We start from the raw sequence: 16,855 nt of genomic DNA on the forward strand, positions 1-16,855 counted from the left end.
CTGTATCAGAAGCACTAAACTGGTCCTGAGGGCTGCACAACCACACAGCATTATCCAGCTGCAGGGTTACTGACACACAGAGAATAACCCTCCTGTGAGATCCCCGTCTCTGCTCTCTAATGAGGACGGGCAGGCTCTCAGGGAGCAAATGCAGGAGCTAAGAGCCCTCGTGAGGGCAGTGCCAGGCTTACTCCACAGGTTTAAAGTAAAACTCCCACTGACTGAAATCTGTCACAAATCCTCATTAAATGGAGATGCACTTATTGTTAGTGCTATAGTAGCGCCCAAGAAGGCTCCTACAGGATTGCATCAGATTGCAGGGATTCAAACGCAGGAGGTGAAGAAAATGGCAGTCAGGAAAATGTGTAAATGAATCTGTCTTTGTTCAGTGTCAGGAAATTAATGCCAGCTTCTTAAGGCATGGAAAATTACATTTGTTGCCAAATACAAACTGCTCTGGATTTCATGGGAATAATTATGACAGTGAAATATTTTCTTAACTTGACCTTGGGCCAAATACTAAATGGAAATTTTAGTAAAAATGTAATTTTCATTACAAATGCAAACTGAGACACAGTAACCTATACCTATGGAGGATCTGGCCTTACAGACCCTGCCCCTGCTCCACAGGGCCAAATCCTGCTGTCACTTACATTGGTGTAAATCAGACTGTATTTTGTTGAACTGCATGGAAGTACTGGGGCTTGTTTGCTCTGGGTGTGAGCATAATTTAGCACTTGGTAAGGACAGCGGCCTCGGGAGGTCAGTGATATCCCAACTGAGCAAATCACCAGCTCGTTTGGAGCTCGCACAGGAGCACTGTAAAGCAGAAAAGTAGTGGTGAGGCATAAAGTTATCCCTGTGCCATCCTGGGAACATGGGATGGGGCTTTCTTGAAGTGTGGTCTGAGGTGACACTTGGGCATGACAGAGTCCTAACCAGAACCTCATCACTGTCTGCAGACAACCTACTGGAGATAGCAACCCCCTTCTGAAGGGCTGAGCACATATTCATCAACAGCTAAAATGAAATCTCAATTTTTGTAGCTCTGGTTTGTACTTCTGGATGTTTCCAATATGTTGATTACCAATCCAGTCATGCTGTTTGCATCCTGCTTCTGACACCTCCTTACATTCAAATGAAGAAACAGTTATTAGCATTATTACATATTTCTTTGTAGGAGTTCTCACCCCAGATTAACACCTGATGGTACTAGGTTCCAACAAAAACCAAAACGACAGTGCCAGCAAATAATCTGTTTTGCGTTCTCATTCTGGGCTCATTTTCCCCAGTTTAATTCAAGAATAACTTTAGAAGAATAAAAAATATTGTAGCACTCTATCACTAGAACAGGACAAGAAACCTGGACTCAGATCAGCTTATATTTTCATCGGGAAAAGGGAGAACATCAGACAGGAAAAAGACTTTAGGAAGAGAAACAAAATGTCACAGCCCACTTTTGGTTTACTTTTCTTCAGTAATTTCATGGCAGAAATATTAGGCAATCATTGTCACATAGGTTGCCTTCCTCATCATCCTGAGCCAAGGCTGATTACATAGGTTAAAACTCAGAATGAAAGCATTAGTTTTTTAGGTTTCTTGTGTAAATATACATATATTTGAAAAATGGAAATTAGAGAAATAAATTCTACAAAACTTGGTCCAGTCTTAAATTGCTGGAGACTAATACACATCCTTAGTGTTTTCAAATGCAAAAGATAGGAGGTATCTATTTAATGTGTCTCCCTAGGGAGGAATAATCTGATTTCTAACATGAGAAAACACCAAAGCCAAGGGAGAGGCCTGCTGTTACTCCACCACAGAAAAACATGTTCCTTTGAAATTTCATCAGCTAGAAAATCAATGAGTAGGGTTTGGGATTTCATAGAGGAATTTTACTGTTTTGGTTTTTTTTTTTTCAGATCCAAATGATAAAAATGCTATAAATTCTATCTTAGACTCTGCAAGTGAAAATTTTAAGAGATTATGTGAGTAAATCATTCATCCCTTCTGAATATCCTGCTGATAAAAGGGAACCCCTGATGTGATATGTACTGTCAGGTTTGAATTTGAAGCAGAGAATGTCTTTCAAGTTCCCTTTAGGGAATCTGTACATTTTATGCTGAATGTTAGGATCACCTCTCCAGGCATAGAAAGGAAGCTAGAATAAGACCCTAAAGCCTTAGAGAAATTATCAGAAAGAAATAAACTGATTTCCTTTTTTTTTTTTATTAAATTCTCCTGTAACCAGCTTTATAACCTAGCAAGTCACAAAAATTTCACAGTACATTACACACGCTCACTGGCATGCATTTTGCAAGATCGGGGAGGCATCCCTGTGGTTTTGCCCTGGATTGAGCACAAAGACAGAGGGCAGGGCTCCTGCATCTCCCTTTCCAGAGACGCCATCCTGCTCTAATAGCTTTCCTGTTGACTCTTTCATTGCTATTAAGTCTTGTTACCAGCATTTCATGTCTTCCGAAGCCCTGATATGATTCCTGTGCAGTCTAAGAGGCAGAAAAGGAGGTGCCACTGGTTACGCTGGGTAAAGCTGTGGCTGCTCCCCATCTCTGCAGGACAGGTGATTTCTACCTTGCACGAGATTGCAAGCATTCAGAAGGCTGATGGGGAGGTGCTCTCGGGCCTGTGAACAACACCCATAGATCAGACCTACGCTACTTAAGGGCAGGTTCTCCTCCAATGTGCAGTCTGTGTAAGGGTGCTACAGAGGGGTGCAGGAGGCTGCGGGGGGGCGTGGCATTGCTGCATCTCTGGGGTGAAGGCACTGGTACCCAAAACTGCTGAGGGGCAGCACAGACGCCTCTGCGCGGGTCCGTGCATGGCCTCGCTCCTCCGGAACACGGGGAAAGCGGCAGCAGGGAGCACATGCAGAGCCAAGGGCAGGCCAGGGCCAGGCCCGAGTGAGCAGTGATATTGCCTTTCACCGTTCGGTTCGGGCTTCCCTTTTCCTTTCCTTCTGTCCAACCACGAGGTGCAGAGAGCTCTCCCGTGGGCAATGCAGAAGGGGGGGCCGTTACCCTTTGTGTCTGGAGCGACTATGAGCGGCCGGCATTTCCCGGCTCCCGGCCGTCCCAGCGGACCGGGAGCTCCCGGGAAGGGGGGACGCCGCCCACGAGAACTGGGCCCTGTCTCCTCGTGGGAAAGCGGTGTCCCCGCGCCCGCGGACAGCTGCGGCGATGTCGGTGCGGTGACTGTCCCTTTGCTACCGCGCCGGCCATCAGACGTGGCGCTCTGAGCCGTAAAAGCGCGATGTGCGCTGAGCTGCTCCGCAGGGGAAGAGCCAAGGATTTATGTGCCCTGTGAATCTCCCGTCCCTCAGCGCTGATGGTGCTTCTCCATCCCTCCTGCTCCGCGTGGGAGCCGCAGTGATAAATACTATTGACAGAGCGAGAAAATCAGACACGCCATGTCAGAGCTCTCCCGTTCCTCTTTGCCGGCCGTGTGAGCGGCCGTGAATCAGCTGAGGGGCACACAAAGAGCTCTCTGAGGCACTGGAGAAGTGCAGCTCAGAAAAATCCGAGCGGTGTTAATTTTAATTTGGAAAACGGCTGTTAGTAAACAGTTCAACCCAACAGGATCTGAGTGTTAGCCAACTCCCTCTGCCCTCTCCCACGGGAAAGAGGGCTATAAAATAAAACCGACTCATAAAAAGCTGTTAGTCAACCTGTTCCCTGCTTGTGACACAGGATGGCAAGGGTCCTAGGGGCAGAATTATGGAGAAGGTAAGCAGCAAGAAATGCTGAAATTCAGAGAAGTGGGCGATTGTGCACAGTAGAAGACAGAATATGAAGTTTAAAAGTTTGTGATGCTGACTGATGATTCCCATGTTCCAGAAGAAAATCTGGCACCTGTGTTTTTGATTTCCCTCTCCAAACCGTTCCCAGTGGAGTGGCTGTTGGGACATGGGTATTTCCATGGCTGGGGCTGTGCTGCAGGAGTAATCCTATGCTGTGTGGACAGGAGTCCTCAGCCCTATGTTCAGAGCCAGGGTGGGCAGTGTGGTTGCTGGTGGAGGCTGTGCCTTGCCACGTCCAGCAGGATCAGGATCCCCTGCTGACTTTTACCTCTCACTGTGCAAGAGACACTTTCTTAATGGGCAGCAGTTGCACCATGGGAAACATGGGGTTAGCTGTTTTCTAGGCAGCATTTTAAGTGGGTAGAAACAAGGAGTTTTGTTACTGAATTTGATTTGGGTTGTAGCTTTTCCAGTACTTTCAAGAAGATGCTCTTGGATGGCTTGAAATGGCAGTCTGTGAAAATGGATATTTTCAGAGGTGCCAGTTTAAGGCTCATTGAAGTCAATGGGAACTTTTTTATTTGTTTTCCTGGGCTTAAGTTTGGGCTATAAACTATAGTCAATTTAGGGGAAGATCCCCAAACATAGAAGCATTCTGGACTGAATGTTGGGTTTGGCGAGGTCTGCTTTGTGACTGGGCTTTATTAGTTAAATTCAGGCAAGGTCTAGGAAAATTATGCTGATTAAAAGGTTCTTTGGAAAATGAGTCCAAATGTCTCTATTTTTCTACTTAATGGAAAAGCGTTTGCCAAAGAACAAGAGATGCTTTGCTGAAAATAGAGCCAAAAAGTTTGTCAGTACTTAAAGCCTCTTTTACTTCATTTAGAAACTGTTTCTTTTTGTAGGTCACCTTGTCAAAATGAGGTGCATAGGACTGCAAAGCAGCTGTTTGTTGTACCAGTTACGTCTCAATATTTCTCTGCAGTTTCTTCCAGCCTGTGTGCATTGCTGTTATATAAACATTGCTGTTTATATATCCCTTATATTACTGTTTAGCAGCACAGTGATTGAAGCTGGGAGGATTTTAACACTAATTTACTTTTCACTGTTTCCACACTTGTGTAAATCCGTCCTGTCACCCCTTAGGACACTGGATAGGTTCCTTTCTGCTGCTACTGGCATTCATTGTCCATGTTTCCACATCAGCACAGAGCGACTAAGCCACATGTGCCTTGTCAGAAAGACCAGCCTGTGTCTTGTGAAAGCTGATGCAGCACCTCGTGCAGTTACCAACAAAGGTGGACACCACATGAGCATCAGCGCTGCGGGCCCTGGCCCAGTGCATTAGAGGTTCAGCAGGCAAGGCTGGAAAGGACAATGCACATCTTTTTCACAGCACAGCATGTAGTTCATGGAGAAAGACAAATGTGAATACCATCTGGTGTACCAAGAACTAGTCCACAAAACACACTTTCTGCAAAAACATGAAGATGGGCATTGTCTCAGGCATATTCACCCCTAAGAAGAAGCAGGATTTAGCAGAGTCCCAAAATATAGAGGTGGTTTTACTTGCTGAAAGGTTAAAGGGAGATAAAGGAAGAGAAGACTCGGGGGGGATGACAGGAAGGATCTTTCAGTGCTTATCTTTCAGCCCACACAGCCACATTATCACATCAGTGTTCTGAATCTGAATTAGTCAGGGTCAGACTCTTCTGCCTTTGCTGGAGACTAAAGCCAATATGGATGTGTGGAAGTTTTGAACTCAGGCTTCTAAAATAGGACGTTGTAAGGAAGATACTGTGGAACAGGCTGTTGAAATCAGTTTTTATTCTTTTATGTAACCTCACCATTTCTAGAGAAATAACATTCCTCTCCTTGTTCATCTTCTAATAGGGCTTGTTTACCCAGTAGAAACATCTGCTAGATGATTCTAGCAGATTGTGGCATCTACTACCTGTGTTCTGATGATGATGATGTCAGCAGACATTTGATTAACTACAGAAGCTTGAGCACCAAGGGGATCCAAGGTGGGGCACAAAGTAAATCACATCTCAGGCCCTCCATGCCCCCCCATTCCACCTGCCAGCACAGGTGGGCTGCTGGCAGAATGGTAGTTTGAGGCCTTTGCTTGTGCAACGTGTGCTGTGATTACTGCAGGGGTAATTGAGAAAAAAAATGTGACTACTGCAGTACAATACAGCTTGTCACCTGCAACACGGGTGGCAAGCCCTTGCAAGGTTTGAGGATACTTTTCCTAAGATGCCCTGTAAGGACAAGATGCAAAAGAGTGAAAATAAAATCCTGGAGATTGGCCTCTATATGGCAGTGATGTACATGGGAGGCATCTTGGGCTGCTCACCTTTCAGATACTGATGCCCTAACAGAGTGCTGAGGGCTTCTTTCCCCTTGCTCCCAATAAAAAACTCCGGATGCTCTTGCTTAGTAATCTATGCTTATCTGCAGCTGTTCGCCTGCTGCAGGCCCTGGAAATGCGGTCAGCCATTTCTGTGTAGTGTTCTTTGTTTACATTCTTTTAAATGAAAACAGTGATTTTTGGTTGGGACAAAAGAAGGACTATGCTAGCTTAGTGCATTAATTTAGGTGGATTTTACTAAATGTATAAGACACATAAACTGTTATTTGCTGTTTTCCCTTCTCTCTAAAAATGTATGTGCTTTCCTTTAAAAATGTATTTTGAGTGTAAGTCACATAGTGATAACACTAAATGTGGTATAAAGACGGTAATAAAAGTGGTTGTAACATCTATATATTTTTCATGACTGAAGTGCTCTGCAGTGGGAGATGCTATAAATGCCTGCTTGCCACTGGAGGAGGCAAAAGATGTCAGCTGCATGACTGCAGAGCCCAGTTCTGCTGGGCACAGGACAGGCAGGCAGGCAGGACAAATGAGGGCTGGGGCGTCTGCCCTGGCATGTCACTGAGGTGGGAAGGTTGGGTGGATGTTGCTGAGGAAGAGGCTGTGGTGGACAGGGTGGAAATACTGCTGGAATGGAGAGGACACTCCACGCAGAAGCATCTGTTAATGCAGCAGAGGAGAAAGAGCCTGTCCTGGGCTGCCTCCTGTTGCGCCTCAGCTCTGCCACTTCTCCCTCTCCTTTCAGCAGCAGAGGCCTCTCCACACTGCAGTCATGGTGTTCAGCATCGCCCAACTTGCTCAGAAACCGTGGGTTGTCTGGGTGTGCAGTGTACTCGGTGAGGAAAAGCACATAAAAGCAGAAGGAAAAGGGAAGAACGGGGAAAATGCTGCTATTGACATTTTCTCCTGGTTTCTTTTGTACCTCTGTTGTGTTGCAATAGGATGAAGCAAATTCCAAGCATGCCGGCTGCCCTCTAGCTGTATCTTCTGAAATAGCCACAGCTTGCACAATTCCACAGCCATTTATGGGGACATTTTTTCCACTGAGAGCATGGCTGTTCTCCCTTCCCACCCTGCAGCCGAGGGCCCGGTGCCTTCCCCGGAGGCTAGAATGAATCAGGGAGTGTGTGCCAGAGCCGGCTGGCCCTGTCGCCTCTGCCTATTTGTGGTGGATCCTTGTGAGGCCATGGAAGGCAAGGAAGAGATGAAGTGCTTGGGGCTGTGAATCCTGACAGCAGCGCCCTCATGGAAGTCACACACTGGCTGTATGGAAACCTGAGAGCATGTAAGCATCACTAAACAGCCATGGAAAAGTCTATATTGCTCTCAATTAGAGGGATTTCAACCTTTGCACAGGCACAAATCTGAAAAGTGAATTTTTTTTAGAACTCCAGTGACTTTTACAGAAATGAATATTAAATAAAGGGCATTGCCTGTTATTGCACTTCAGATGCTGTTAGGTGGTGTGGCTTTTAAGACCTTTTTTTTAAAGGTCATGCTGTTTATGCTGCATAATATCTAATACAATTGCACTGTAAATTAGAAAAATGCTTTACAGCCTGCTGCTGTGCTTCATGGAGGTGAACAAAATTTGAAATCACAGGTCTCCTCCTCGTGGGGAAGCAGTTGTGGGAAATATTTAATGTCAAAATAATCAGGGGCTTAATGGCCTAGTGATGAGCTATGGAGGCCTCTCTAGGACACCTTGCCACATCTCCTGCCTGCTCTCTAGAATATTTTCCCTTTCTTGACACTGTTAAATTTGATTTTGTTTTACTGTTCTAGGAAGTTTTGGGTAAACTGTAGCATTACCTAACCCACAACCATTTCCTTTAGCTGCACACAATATGCTCAGCCCTGACAGGTTTCTCTCCCAACAGGTAAAAGTTGACTTTCTCTATGTTGAAATGGCTGCAGACCTGTCAAGTTACTATATATATAAACTCTCTGGAAGGATTAACATTCTATTCCTCTGTAGTAGCTTCAAAACTTCAAAAAAGGCTGTTATCTTTCCTCCAGGTAAACTACACCATAGAAACTGGATTTTGAGGGACATGCAGCATGATTCCAAAATTCTCCCCTGACAGTTCTTCAGGGAATCAGTGTCAAAAGCAACCAAATGAGTTAAAGCCACAGATCTTTGATCCTTATTTTAAAAACTTCATCTCACACATTTCTTCAGAAGGCAGAATACACAAAAAGGAGAGCAGCCATGGGGCACAGAAACAGTCTGCATAAAACCACTGGAAGGTGTTTTGGTCTCACTTCACTGTGGAACATATAATATGGTTGAAAAGGGATGGGAAGACTGTTGAGAAAACACACTGACTGATGGCAGTGTGATGGAAATGCCAAGTAAGGGAATTAGGCAAATAAACAGAGTTTCAGAGAGGAATTGAGAGATGCAGAAACACAAGGAGAAAACTAAGAAGCAGATTTCTCACCTAAGGGTAGAATTGTAAGCCTTGCATGAAATGGAAGTTACATGATGGAAGTTAGGTGGTTTTTTGAGAAATCCGGAAAATAACATAATTTCACATTCACAGGGTCTCTTACTAGAGACTGGTATACTCTAAGAATGGTATTTGGATTAGAGGGGCTGCACATGGATGACTGAATTACTAAGTAAGCACTTCCTACCAAGCAGGTTTGCAGGGCAACAGCTGCCACCCAGATGGTGCAGGCACAGGACTCTGGGGGTCTCAGAAGCTGAGGGGCAGCACTGAGCAGTGTCTCTTAAGTCAGTTATGTCCAGCCATAACAAACTTTATTGCAAGGGTAGATCTAAACTGAGGTACCAATCTAATAGAGCCTTCTTGGATTATATTCCTGGTCCCTGTATTAGGTATAGAATTTGCCAGAATACTCCTGCATTATTACTGAGTTAGCAAAAGACACTGTTCATGTTTGTAGAACTGATTTTTTAATATAAAGCCATGTCTTGTGTTCAAATATACAGTCAACGTGGTCTGCAACATATTAAAAATACCTTGGAAAAAGCAGAATAAAGAAACATTTCACACATAGGCACAAATTACAGAATGAAAACAACTGTTTCTTCAAACTCTGTGCTAGAAGAGACAGATAACACTTTTTTTTTAACCATCAACCAATGAAAAGAAACTTGGTCTAAATTTCAGAAGGATAAAATATTGTCTTACAGGTGAAAACTCTATGATATTTCTATAATGACATTCTTGGTCAACACATCTTAAACTGCATTTAACATGACAGGTTACTGAGAATGCCCCTAGTTTTTTGATGCAGGTTAATTTAATGAAAATATTCTATTTTCCACTGAATGCTGTTAAAATACAGCATGAAATCTTTAAAGATTTTTGCAAGCGTGAGCATCACCTCACAAGTGTAAGAAAACAACAAAGTTCTCATTTCTGCTGTCCAGTTAACACCATTTACTCAGCCCACCCAATGATCTTATACATCAGAGCCCTCAAAAGCCGAGCTTCGTAGGTGACTGTGTTTTTCCCACTGTGCATCCTACTCTCTTCCAGGGGGTGCTCAATGACAGCTGGGATGTTTCTCCCATACAGCTCACACTGCTTCAGGAACTGAACACACTCCTGGATGACGCTGTCACGCAGCATGATCATGTGCTTGGACATGTTCTCCAGCAGGGACAGGAAACACCGCTTGGCGTAGTACCACGTGTCAGTGCTCAGCTTTTTGTTATATGGCTCCAGACTTTTAATGATCCTTGAAATACCAAAGTCATAGTTTCCCTTCACACAGTAGAGGGTACCAATGACCAGATTGACAATGCAAAGATGGTAGGTGTTTTTATCAGGATTGTCATAGGACAGCTGCTCTTCTGCCTTCTCGATCTTCCTCATTAGTTCCTCTGCGTCTTCGTTCTGGCTCGTCAGGATGTAGGAAACGCAGAGGTTGGCTAACACAATGGCACTGACATTGAGGATGTTGTCATAGTGCTTCTTAACTATCGGCTCATAGAAGCTGATAGCCTCTTTGTACTTGTTCTCTTGCATGAAGAGCACATGAGCCACGTTGAGCTTCCACACCTCGTGTTCCTTGCAGAACTCCACTGATTTGCGGAAGATCTTTTCCACCATTGTGTAGTTCTTCATGTCCCAGTAAATCTTTGCTTGGGCCATCAAGACAGGTACATATTTATCCAGAGTCTCATCATACTCATTAACTGCCTTTTTTAGAGCTTCATCATCCCAGTTTTGCCTAGCTTCCTGTACCTGCTTTGTGAGTTTTCTCAGCTGCTCAGTCATTGTCCCTGCTAAATCATCTAGCTTGTGGAAAGCCTCCTCAGGGGCAGTTTGACAAGTGATAATGGCATCCAAGAAGTTGTACAAGTAAGGTGTGAGCAGTTTGTAAGTCAGATGGGTATTCTCTGCCAGCACATCAGCTGCCAGGTCGTAGTACTGATGCTTGCAATAGAGGAGTAGCAAGTTACCAAAAGTTTCTGGCGGACAGGGGTTCTGCAGGAGGAGAAACTGCAGTTTCCCAAACCCTTCAGTAGGCTGGCTGTCCATGTTCATCAGCGCTTGGTTGTGCAGCGTGACGGGATCCAGCTCCTCCTCGGCCCTCGGGGGCATGTCAGTGAGTGCCTCCTGGGCCGCCCGCAGGTTGCGCAGCTGGTACTCGATGGCTGCCTTGAGGTTGAAGGCCTCCACCAGGGCCGTGCGGTGCAGGAGCAGCGTGTTGCCCACGCTGCGGACGTCGATGCCCTCGGTGGTCATGCCCACACTGAGCTCGGGGTGCTGATGAATGCCGTGCTTGATGATGTCGGAGATGTACTTGAGGGCGGCCGGGTACTGCTTGGCGGCGTAGGAGCACAGCGCCATGTTGTAGGACAGCTCCGGGCAGTACCCCAGCACCTGCATGGCGCTGCCGAACTTGGCGCTGGCCTCCTCGTGCCGACCCTGCCGGTACAGCAGGCAGCCCAGGTTCACCTCGGCATCGGCCCGCTCCGAGGGCTCCTCGGCTGCGCTGGGGCCGCCATCAGCGGCGGCAGCCAGCTCCTCCTCCACCAGGCTCTGTGCCGCCGGGAGGTCGCCCTGGGCGTAGTGCACAGCGGCCTGGAGCCGCAGGGCCCGGCGCTGGAAGGCGGGCACGTCCAGCAGCGGGCTGGCGGCGCGCAGGGCCTCGGCGAACAGCCCGGCCTTGTAGAGGGCCTGCGCGTGGCACAGGCGGTACGGGGCCAGCTGCGGGTGCAGCGCCGACAGCTGCTCGTAGCACTCTGCCGCCGCCGCGAACTCCTGCAGCTGGTAGTGGCAGTAGCCCAGCAGCGAGAGGCAGCCCCGGGAGCGGCTGCTCTTCTGCAGCCCGCGGCTCAGCAGCGACACCGCCTCCGCGTAGCGCCCGCCTCCGATCAGCCCGTACACCACGGCCGTGTGCTGCCCGTCGGGCACCGGCGCGGCCTCCATGGCCGGCACCGGCACCGCCGCGACGGGGGCGGAAGCGGAGCCCTCGCTGCCATGGCAACGGCGCCGCTGGGCCGGAAACGGGTTGTTTCCCCGTTGCCATGGCAACGGCGCTGTCGGGCCGGAAGTACTCCCCGTGTAGGCGGGGGGTTCCGCGGTCACATTGCGGGCGTTGCGAAGGGGCGGTATGAACGCGGCCCGGGATACCGGGATCGGGGCCGCCCCTCCGGCAGGGGGATGGCGGCGGCCGCTCGCCCAGGCTTGTCCGGCCGCTCTGGTGCCGGTGGGGGCTAGTACCCTGGAGAGGAGCCGCGTCCTCTGCGTTTGCCCGCCCTCTTGTGTCCCCCTCCTGTCTCCCGGGCAGATTCCAAACTGGCTCAAAAGAGCTCTAGCCTCATGAAGTCGCTGCCTAGACTGGTACTTTCCCCTCCTTTCGGGATCTCATGCAGCTGGAAACAATAAAGAGTAAAAATCAACTATATTTCTAAATGTTCTGTGACAGTTCCCTTAAGCAGTACGTGGTGTAAAAGCAGGCCTTAAGCCAAACACGCAGTCCGGGAGTGCAGGAAGTATATTATTGCTGTCGTGGGCTTTTTCAACCCGAAACATCCTCTTCAGTCACAGCCCATCAAGATCCACAGTTCGTTACGGCTGGTGGAAGGCAGGAAGTGTGTTTGTACCTTGGCACAATCCACCGGCTTTCCTGCAGCTTTAAAAAGTAGAAGAAATGATTTCCAACTTTTCCGAAACTATTTCAACAACGTAATGTGCTTTGGAGGGACTTTTTACCCCATGGTATTTCTACTGAACAGTGATGCATCCAGATCACAGACTGTATAATCTGTGTAGTTACATTTGAACAGCTCTGGAAGAGTCACTGTCCAGATTTGGTTTCTGGTCACTCCAAACTGATGCCAAGCATACTCAGTGAAGAAGTTTGGTTTGCTTGCAAGGTAGTGTGTCAAAAATCGTATCTGGGCCACTCAGTCTCATGTGTTTCCAGGACCTTCTATATGTGTGATTCAGTAATCAATGGATACAGCTCTGATTCATCCCAACAAGGCAGTTTCAAAGCAAAAAAGCAATAATAAAGAAAGAAAATCACAGCAAGCCATTAAAATTGTTTTATTTTTTTTTTAGAGAGACCAGTAAAACCAAGTTGTTAATTTCAAAAACATGCTTTAAAAAACTGAATAAGCATAGTCTGATCTACTAAAGCAAACAATAAGAGTAATGGTCTTAAATGCAAAAAAAGGAAAAGATGCAGAAGTCTTTTTAAAAAGTTACACATTTTGCAAGTATGTGGGATTTGCATTAGAACGTACACATGGTACTTCTGTGCATGTGTCAGTTGTTTCCCACAGGCAAAGGTTCAGGGGTTATAATGGTATTCCCCATAAAACTGTAAGATGCAGTGGCAACATGCTTATAAATTTGTAATTAAATACAAATTAATCCAAGAAAGAAAAGGTAACAAGCAATATACAGTATGTATTCCAATACTGGCACATTCAAGTGATGGAAATCTCTGGAGTATCTCATTTCAGCTGATTTATACCTCCCACTTCATTGCTATGTTAGAAACCATTTACGTGACTTTACTCTTTAAATCATTCATCCCTTTGACAAAGCCAATAAGAAAAACCTTCTTGCTCTACATTTTCTTGCCTCGAACATTCAGCATTGGAAGTGTCTGTTAATGTATTTTACATAACCTTGAAATAAACCTGTTTTAAAATTTCACTCAATGCATAAGTGACCTATCAGTAACTAAACTGTTTTAATTTTATGAAGGGAAAATAAGTATTTGGCCTGTAGACTGAAACACTCCTATTTTTCCACTAGGATTACTTCATCTAAATACTACAATTGACCTTAGGCACTGCTGGTTGCAGTTTTCAAAAATAATTTGTGAGTACTAGTATTGGCTTTGTTGGTAACTACAGGCACATTATAAGATTGCAGTGCACTCTAAGAAGGAGCAATTAGCAAGGTCACCAGACCAGAAAAATGCAGCTGCTGTACCAAGGACACCATCTGAAGAAATACCTGAGCTAAAATGAAACATCCTTGTCTGCTCTGTGATTACAAAATATACAATTGACCTTCTGGGCAAGACCCCGGCCCTGTAAATAGTGTTGGCTCCATGGAGAGTTGTGTCCACCACCACGAGACATCCAGTTTAAACTTCTGGGAGCTACTGCTGCCTGACCCTGTGAGACTTGGCTTTGGAGCAGGAGCAAAACCATGTCCTGACAGAAGCAGATGTCTACATCTTCATCATGTTATGAAGCTGTTGTCATTTGTCTGTAGGTCCCAGGCTGGGAGAGAATTGTCTGATTTTACTACTTGAACTGTGGTCAAAGACACCTTTTGGGAATCTCATTCCTGGGAGGTGGGAAACCCTTCTGCCTGAGCCACAGCAGAGCTTCTACCCACGTGCTCCTTGCCTGGAACAGTGTTCGGTTTTCTGGTGGGGTCACAGTGTCGTGTTGTAGGGGAGCACTTTAATCCAGAACAGTGTACATATGAGCCTCTCCTGAGCTCTTCCACCAAAGCCTGTCTGCTCCGTGCATCTCCCAGGAGCGATGCAGAAATTGGGGCTGTACCCAGCAGGCATCCTTGTCTCCATGCTAAGCACATATAAGGGCCTTTGGCAGAAGGGCAGGAGACAAGACCACCAATGTGACTCCCCACAGGCTGGTGGGGAAGATGCCCCTGCAGTTCGAAAGCCTGCTGCAAATCAAGGAGGATTTGAATGTCAGGCTTTTTCCTGATTACCCTATGCAATTCTGTGTTTGTTTTGTTGTTTGTTTTTTTTTTTTTTTTTTTTGCAAGGAAAGGTTGATTTCGGTAAGTGGTCTCACAGGTGGGAATCCTGAGTGGAATTACTGTTTGGCCTGAACCATCTTTGAGGATAGGGAGGAAGATCCAGATCTTCTCCTGACCATTTTTCTGGTGAAAAAGTGAGGGCTGCTGCCTGGATCCCTAATTCATGGGACTAAGAACCTGACTGAATTCAGGCTGCAGTTAGCACAATTCAGTAGGACACCTAGAAAAAAGGCATTGCCATTGAACCAGCTTAAAGCACCTTTGGGGGACAACAAAGCCTGTGTGATCCTATGGATAATTTACATGCTCATCACATTTTAGCACTGGAATTGTAAATTCTAGAGGCCTCATTTAAGGCCAAATTTTCACTAACTGCTGGAGCAAGTAAGTGGTTCTTTGTTGCTGATGTGTTGGGCATCTTCAGGGGAAGGCCAAGCACATGCCCTCTAATTTGTCCTCACCTCTCCTGGACCCATGTTTTATATGCACTCACAGAATTAAGCCGATTTCAATGGGTTTTTTAATGTCTCCTTGTTCAGCAGGCAGGGAAGCAAGTAAAAGATGTAGAATGAGATTAAATGATCTACACAGTCATCTCTCCTGCGCATATCTTGGAAGAGTTTGGCAAAACTGACTGAAGTACTGTGAAATACTGAAAACCAGATACAATTTCTGTCTATCAAGCTTATGAGCAGTAGCTAAAAAGTGGTTTCCACCATCTTAAAATATAACAGGCTTGGAATACATTTCTTAACTGTACTGCATGCTTCCACAAAGAATCTTCTTTTTCTCTCCCACAGTTTTTGTTTTAAAAAATAATGTAAGATTTTTGTTTGTTTAGTTTCAGAGACCAAATGCTGTTCTGAGATGCACTACTGGGCCCCCCGGTTTCATCAGGGTTGCTTCGTTTCGCCTGAGAACAATTTGATAAGATCGAGCTGTGTGCTCTCATTTTCTTCCTTGTGATGGAGGAGCAGAACCATAACATTAGTCAGCAGTTTCTGAATTTTGACCCACAATGGCAAAGATACCAAAAGACAGGAGAAATAGATGGAGGCAATTACAAACAGTCACTTGATTGATGGTTGACATTGTTAGAGCTTCAGCTGTGTGTCAGCTTGCGGTGGTGCCGAATCCCCATCCCTGCCGGTGGGTGTTGCCATGGGCAACAGTGCACTGAAGCCAATAAAAAGGAGAGGAAATGAGGGGAGACTCAACCTTCGGGGAGGCTGTAGGGTATGCATTATAAATTATGTTATACCTAGCAATGTGCAATACCAAAATTCAGGAAATCTGTGTGTACCTGCCAGCAGTACTGTTGGTTCCTAGTATCTGTTTCTCCCATAACGTATGTATTTAAAGTTTGTATGGCTTGCTGCTTACTATACTGTGTCTGTCCTTATTCAGAGAAGAAAGAAGTGGTAAAAGAATAGCAGAAACATTTCCATTTGATGCATGTACTCACTGCTGTGCAGTCTGCATTTCTGGTCCTTCCTGCTTCTTTCTGCTAGAGAAAGTGATGTGGTTCTGTTGTGCACTGACAGATTGGCTCACAATGCTACTGAATTTCCAGCTATTGTCCTACACACTGTGGTTAGAAGCACAGAGCTTTTTTGTTTTGCTGTGTTTCTTTTAAAGAAGTGATCAGCAGATTTGTTGTTTCTGTTTGATTGTGAGACAGATGTAGTCAGCTTTTCTAAGGCGCTAACGACTCACTTTCCTTGGAAAGGAGGAAAGCTCTTTTAGCATCTGGTCAGCTGGGCCAGGTTCTGATTTCCATTAAGTTGGTGCCAGTTCAAGGTAATTCCACTGTAGTAAATGGAATTTGGCACAGGTGTAAAACTAAGCTGAATTCAGCTTTAATTTCTGCTGCCAGACAACCCTATATTTAGAATCCCATTTTTCATGGAGTACAAAGGCTTTCTCCCCCCCCATGAATGGGCAGTCGTTAGCGCTGCAACATGACTCCTTTTGTGTCCGGTCATGCAGCAGAGAAAGCACCCTCAAATCATAGATCACAGGCTTGCTACACTAGTGATCCTTGCACTAATAAAAAGAGATCAACTTTCAGGTAATACCAGGGTCATCACACAGAACTGGATATGTTTGGTTTTGTGACCTATCATGTTTGATTAGATTTTTATGGACACCTTTACCACTGATGGCTACATGTGAGCCTTGACTAGAGCAGTGCTAGCTGTAGTAATAGCATCTGAAATTGTACTGAAAGACCTGCAAGAGAGTAAGAGGTAGTCAGTCCAGTGTGATGATATTCTTCCTCTCCACCATTTCAAAATATTAATTTCAACTGAAATTTATACAAGGAAGGTTTATCCGTGGTCCACTTTTTAATGTAATATAAACCTGAAGCACAAGGCAACAGATTTCCTTTTTTATTTGTACTCTATTTTCATAAAAGCCCATTAATCTTTTCCTTAGGGGACACTGTAATTTAAAAAAAATGAATGTGTTAAAAGA

General features: G+C 45.6%; 2 protein-coding genes across 3 annotated transcripts in view; both read right to left on the reverse strand.

Moving 5' to 3' along the window:
• Positions 1-9,034: 9,034 nt before the first annotated feature.
• On the reverse strand, positions 9,035-11,596 carry TTC30B (tetratricopeptide repeat domain 30B). The gene has a single exon (XM_027733758.2). The coding sequence runs from the start codon at positions 11,546-11,548 to the stop codon at positions 9,548-9,550; it is 2,001 nt and encodes a 666-aa protein (XP_027589559.2). The 5' UTR covers positions 11,549-11,596; the 3' UTR covers positions 9,035-9,547.
• Positions 11,597-12,656: 1,060 nt separating this feature from the next.
• PDE11A (phosphodiesterase 11A) overlaps positions 12,657-16,855 on the reverse strand; it is a 127,505-nt gene continuing 123,306 nt past the window's right edge. For both annotated transcript variants that reach the window (XM_039387967.1, XM_039387966.1), the window contains exon 21: positions 12,657-15,553. In XM_039387967.1, the coding sequence (XP_039243901.1) occupies positions 15,480-15,553 (74 nt within the window). In that variant the 3' untranslated portion in view covers positions 12,657-15,479. The remainder of the gene's footprint in view (positions 15,554-16,855) is intronic.

The sequence above is a fragment of the Pipra filicauda genome, unplaced genomic scaffold, assembly GCF_003945595.2.
Source record: "Pipra filicauda isolate LSUMZ 115617 unplaced genomic scaffold, ASM394559v2 scaffold5_size6683894_pilon, whole genome shotgun sequence".
NCBI classification, from domain to species: Eukaryota; Metazoa; Chordata; class Aves; order Passeriformes; family Pipridae; genus Pipra; species Pipra filicauda.

Excerpts from the sequence above, each read along its gene's own strand:
- TTC30B (XM_027733758.2), bottom strand. The coding sequence starts at position 11,548 with ATGGAGGCCGCGCCGGTGCCCGACGGGCAGCACACGGCCGTGGTGTAC.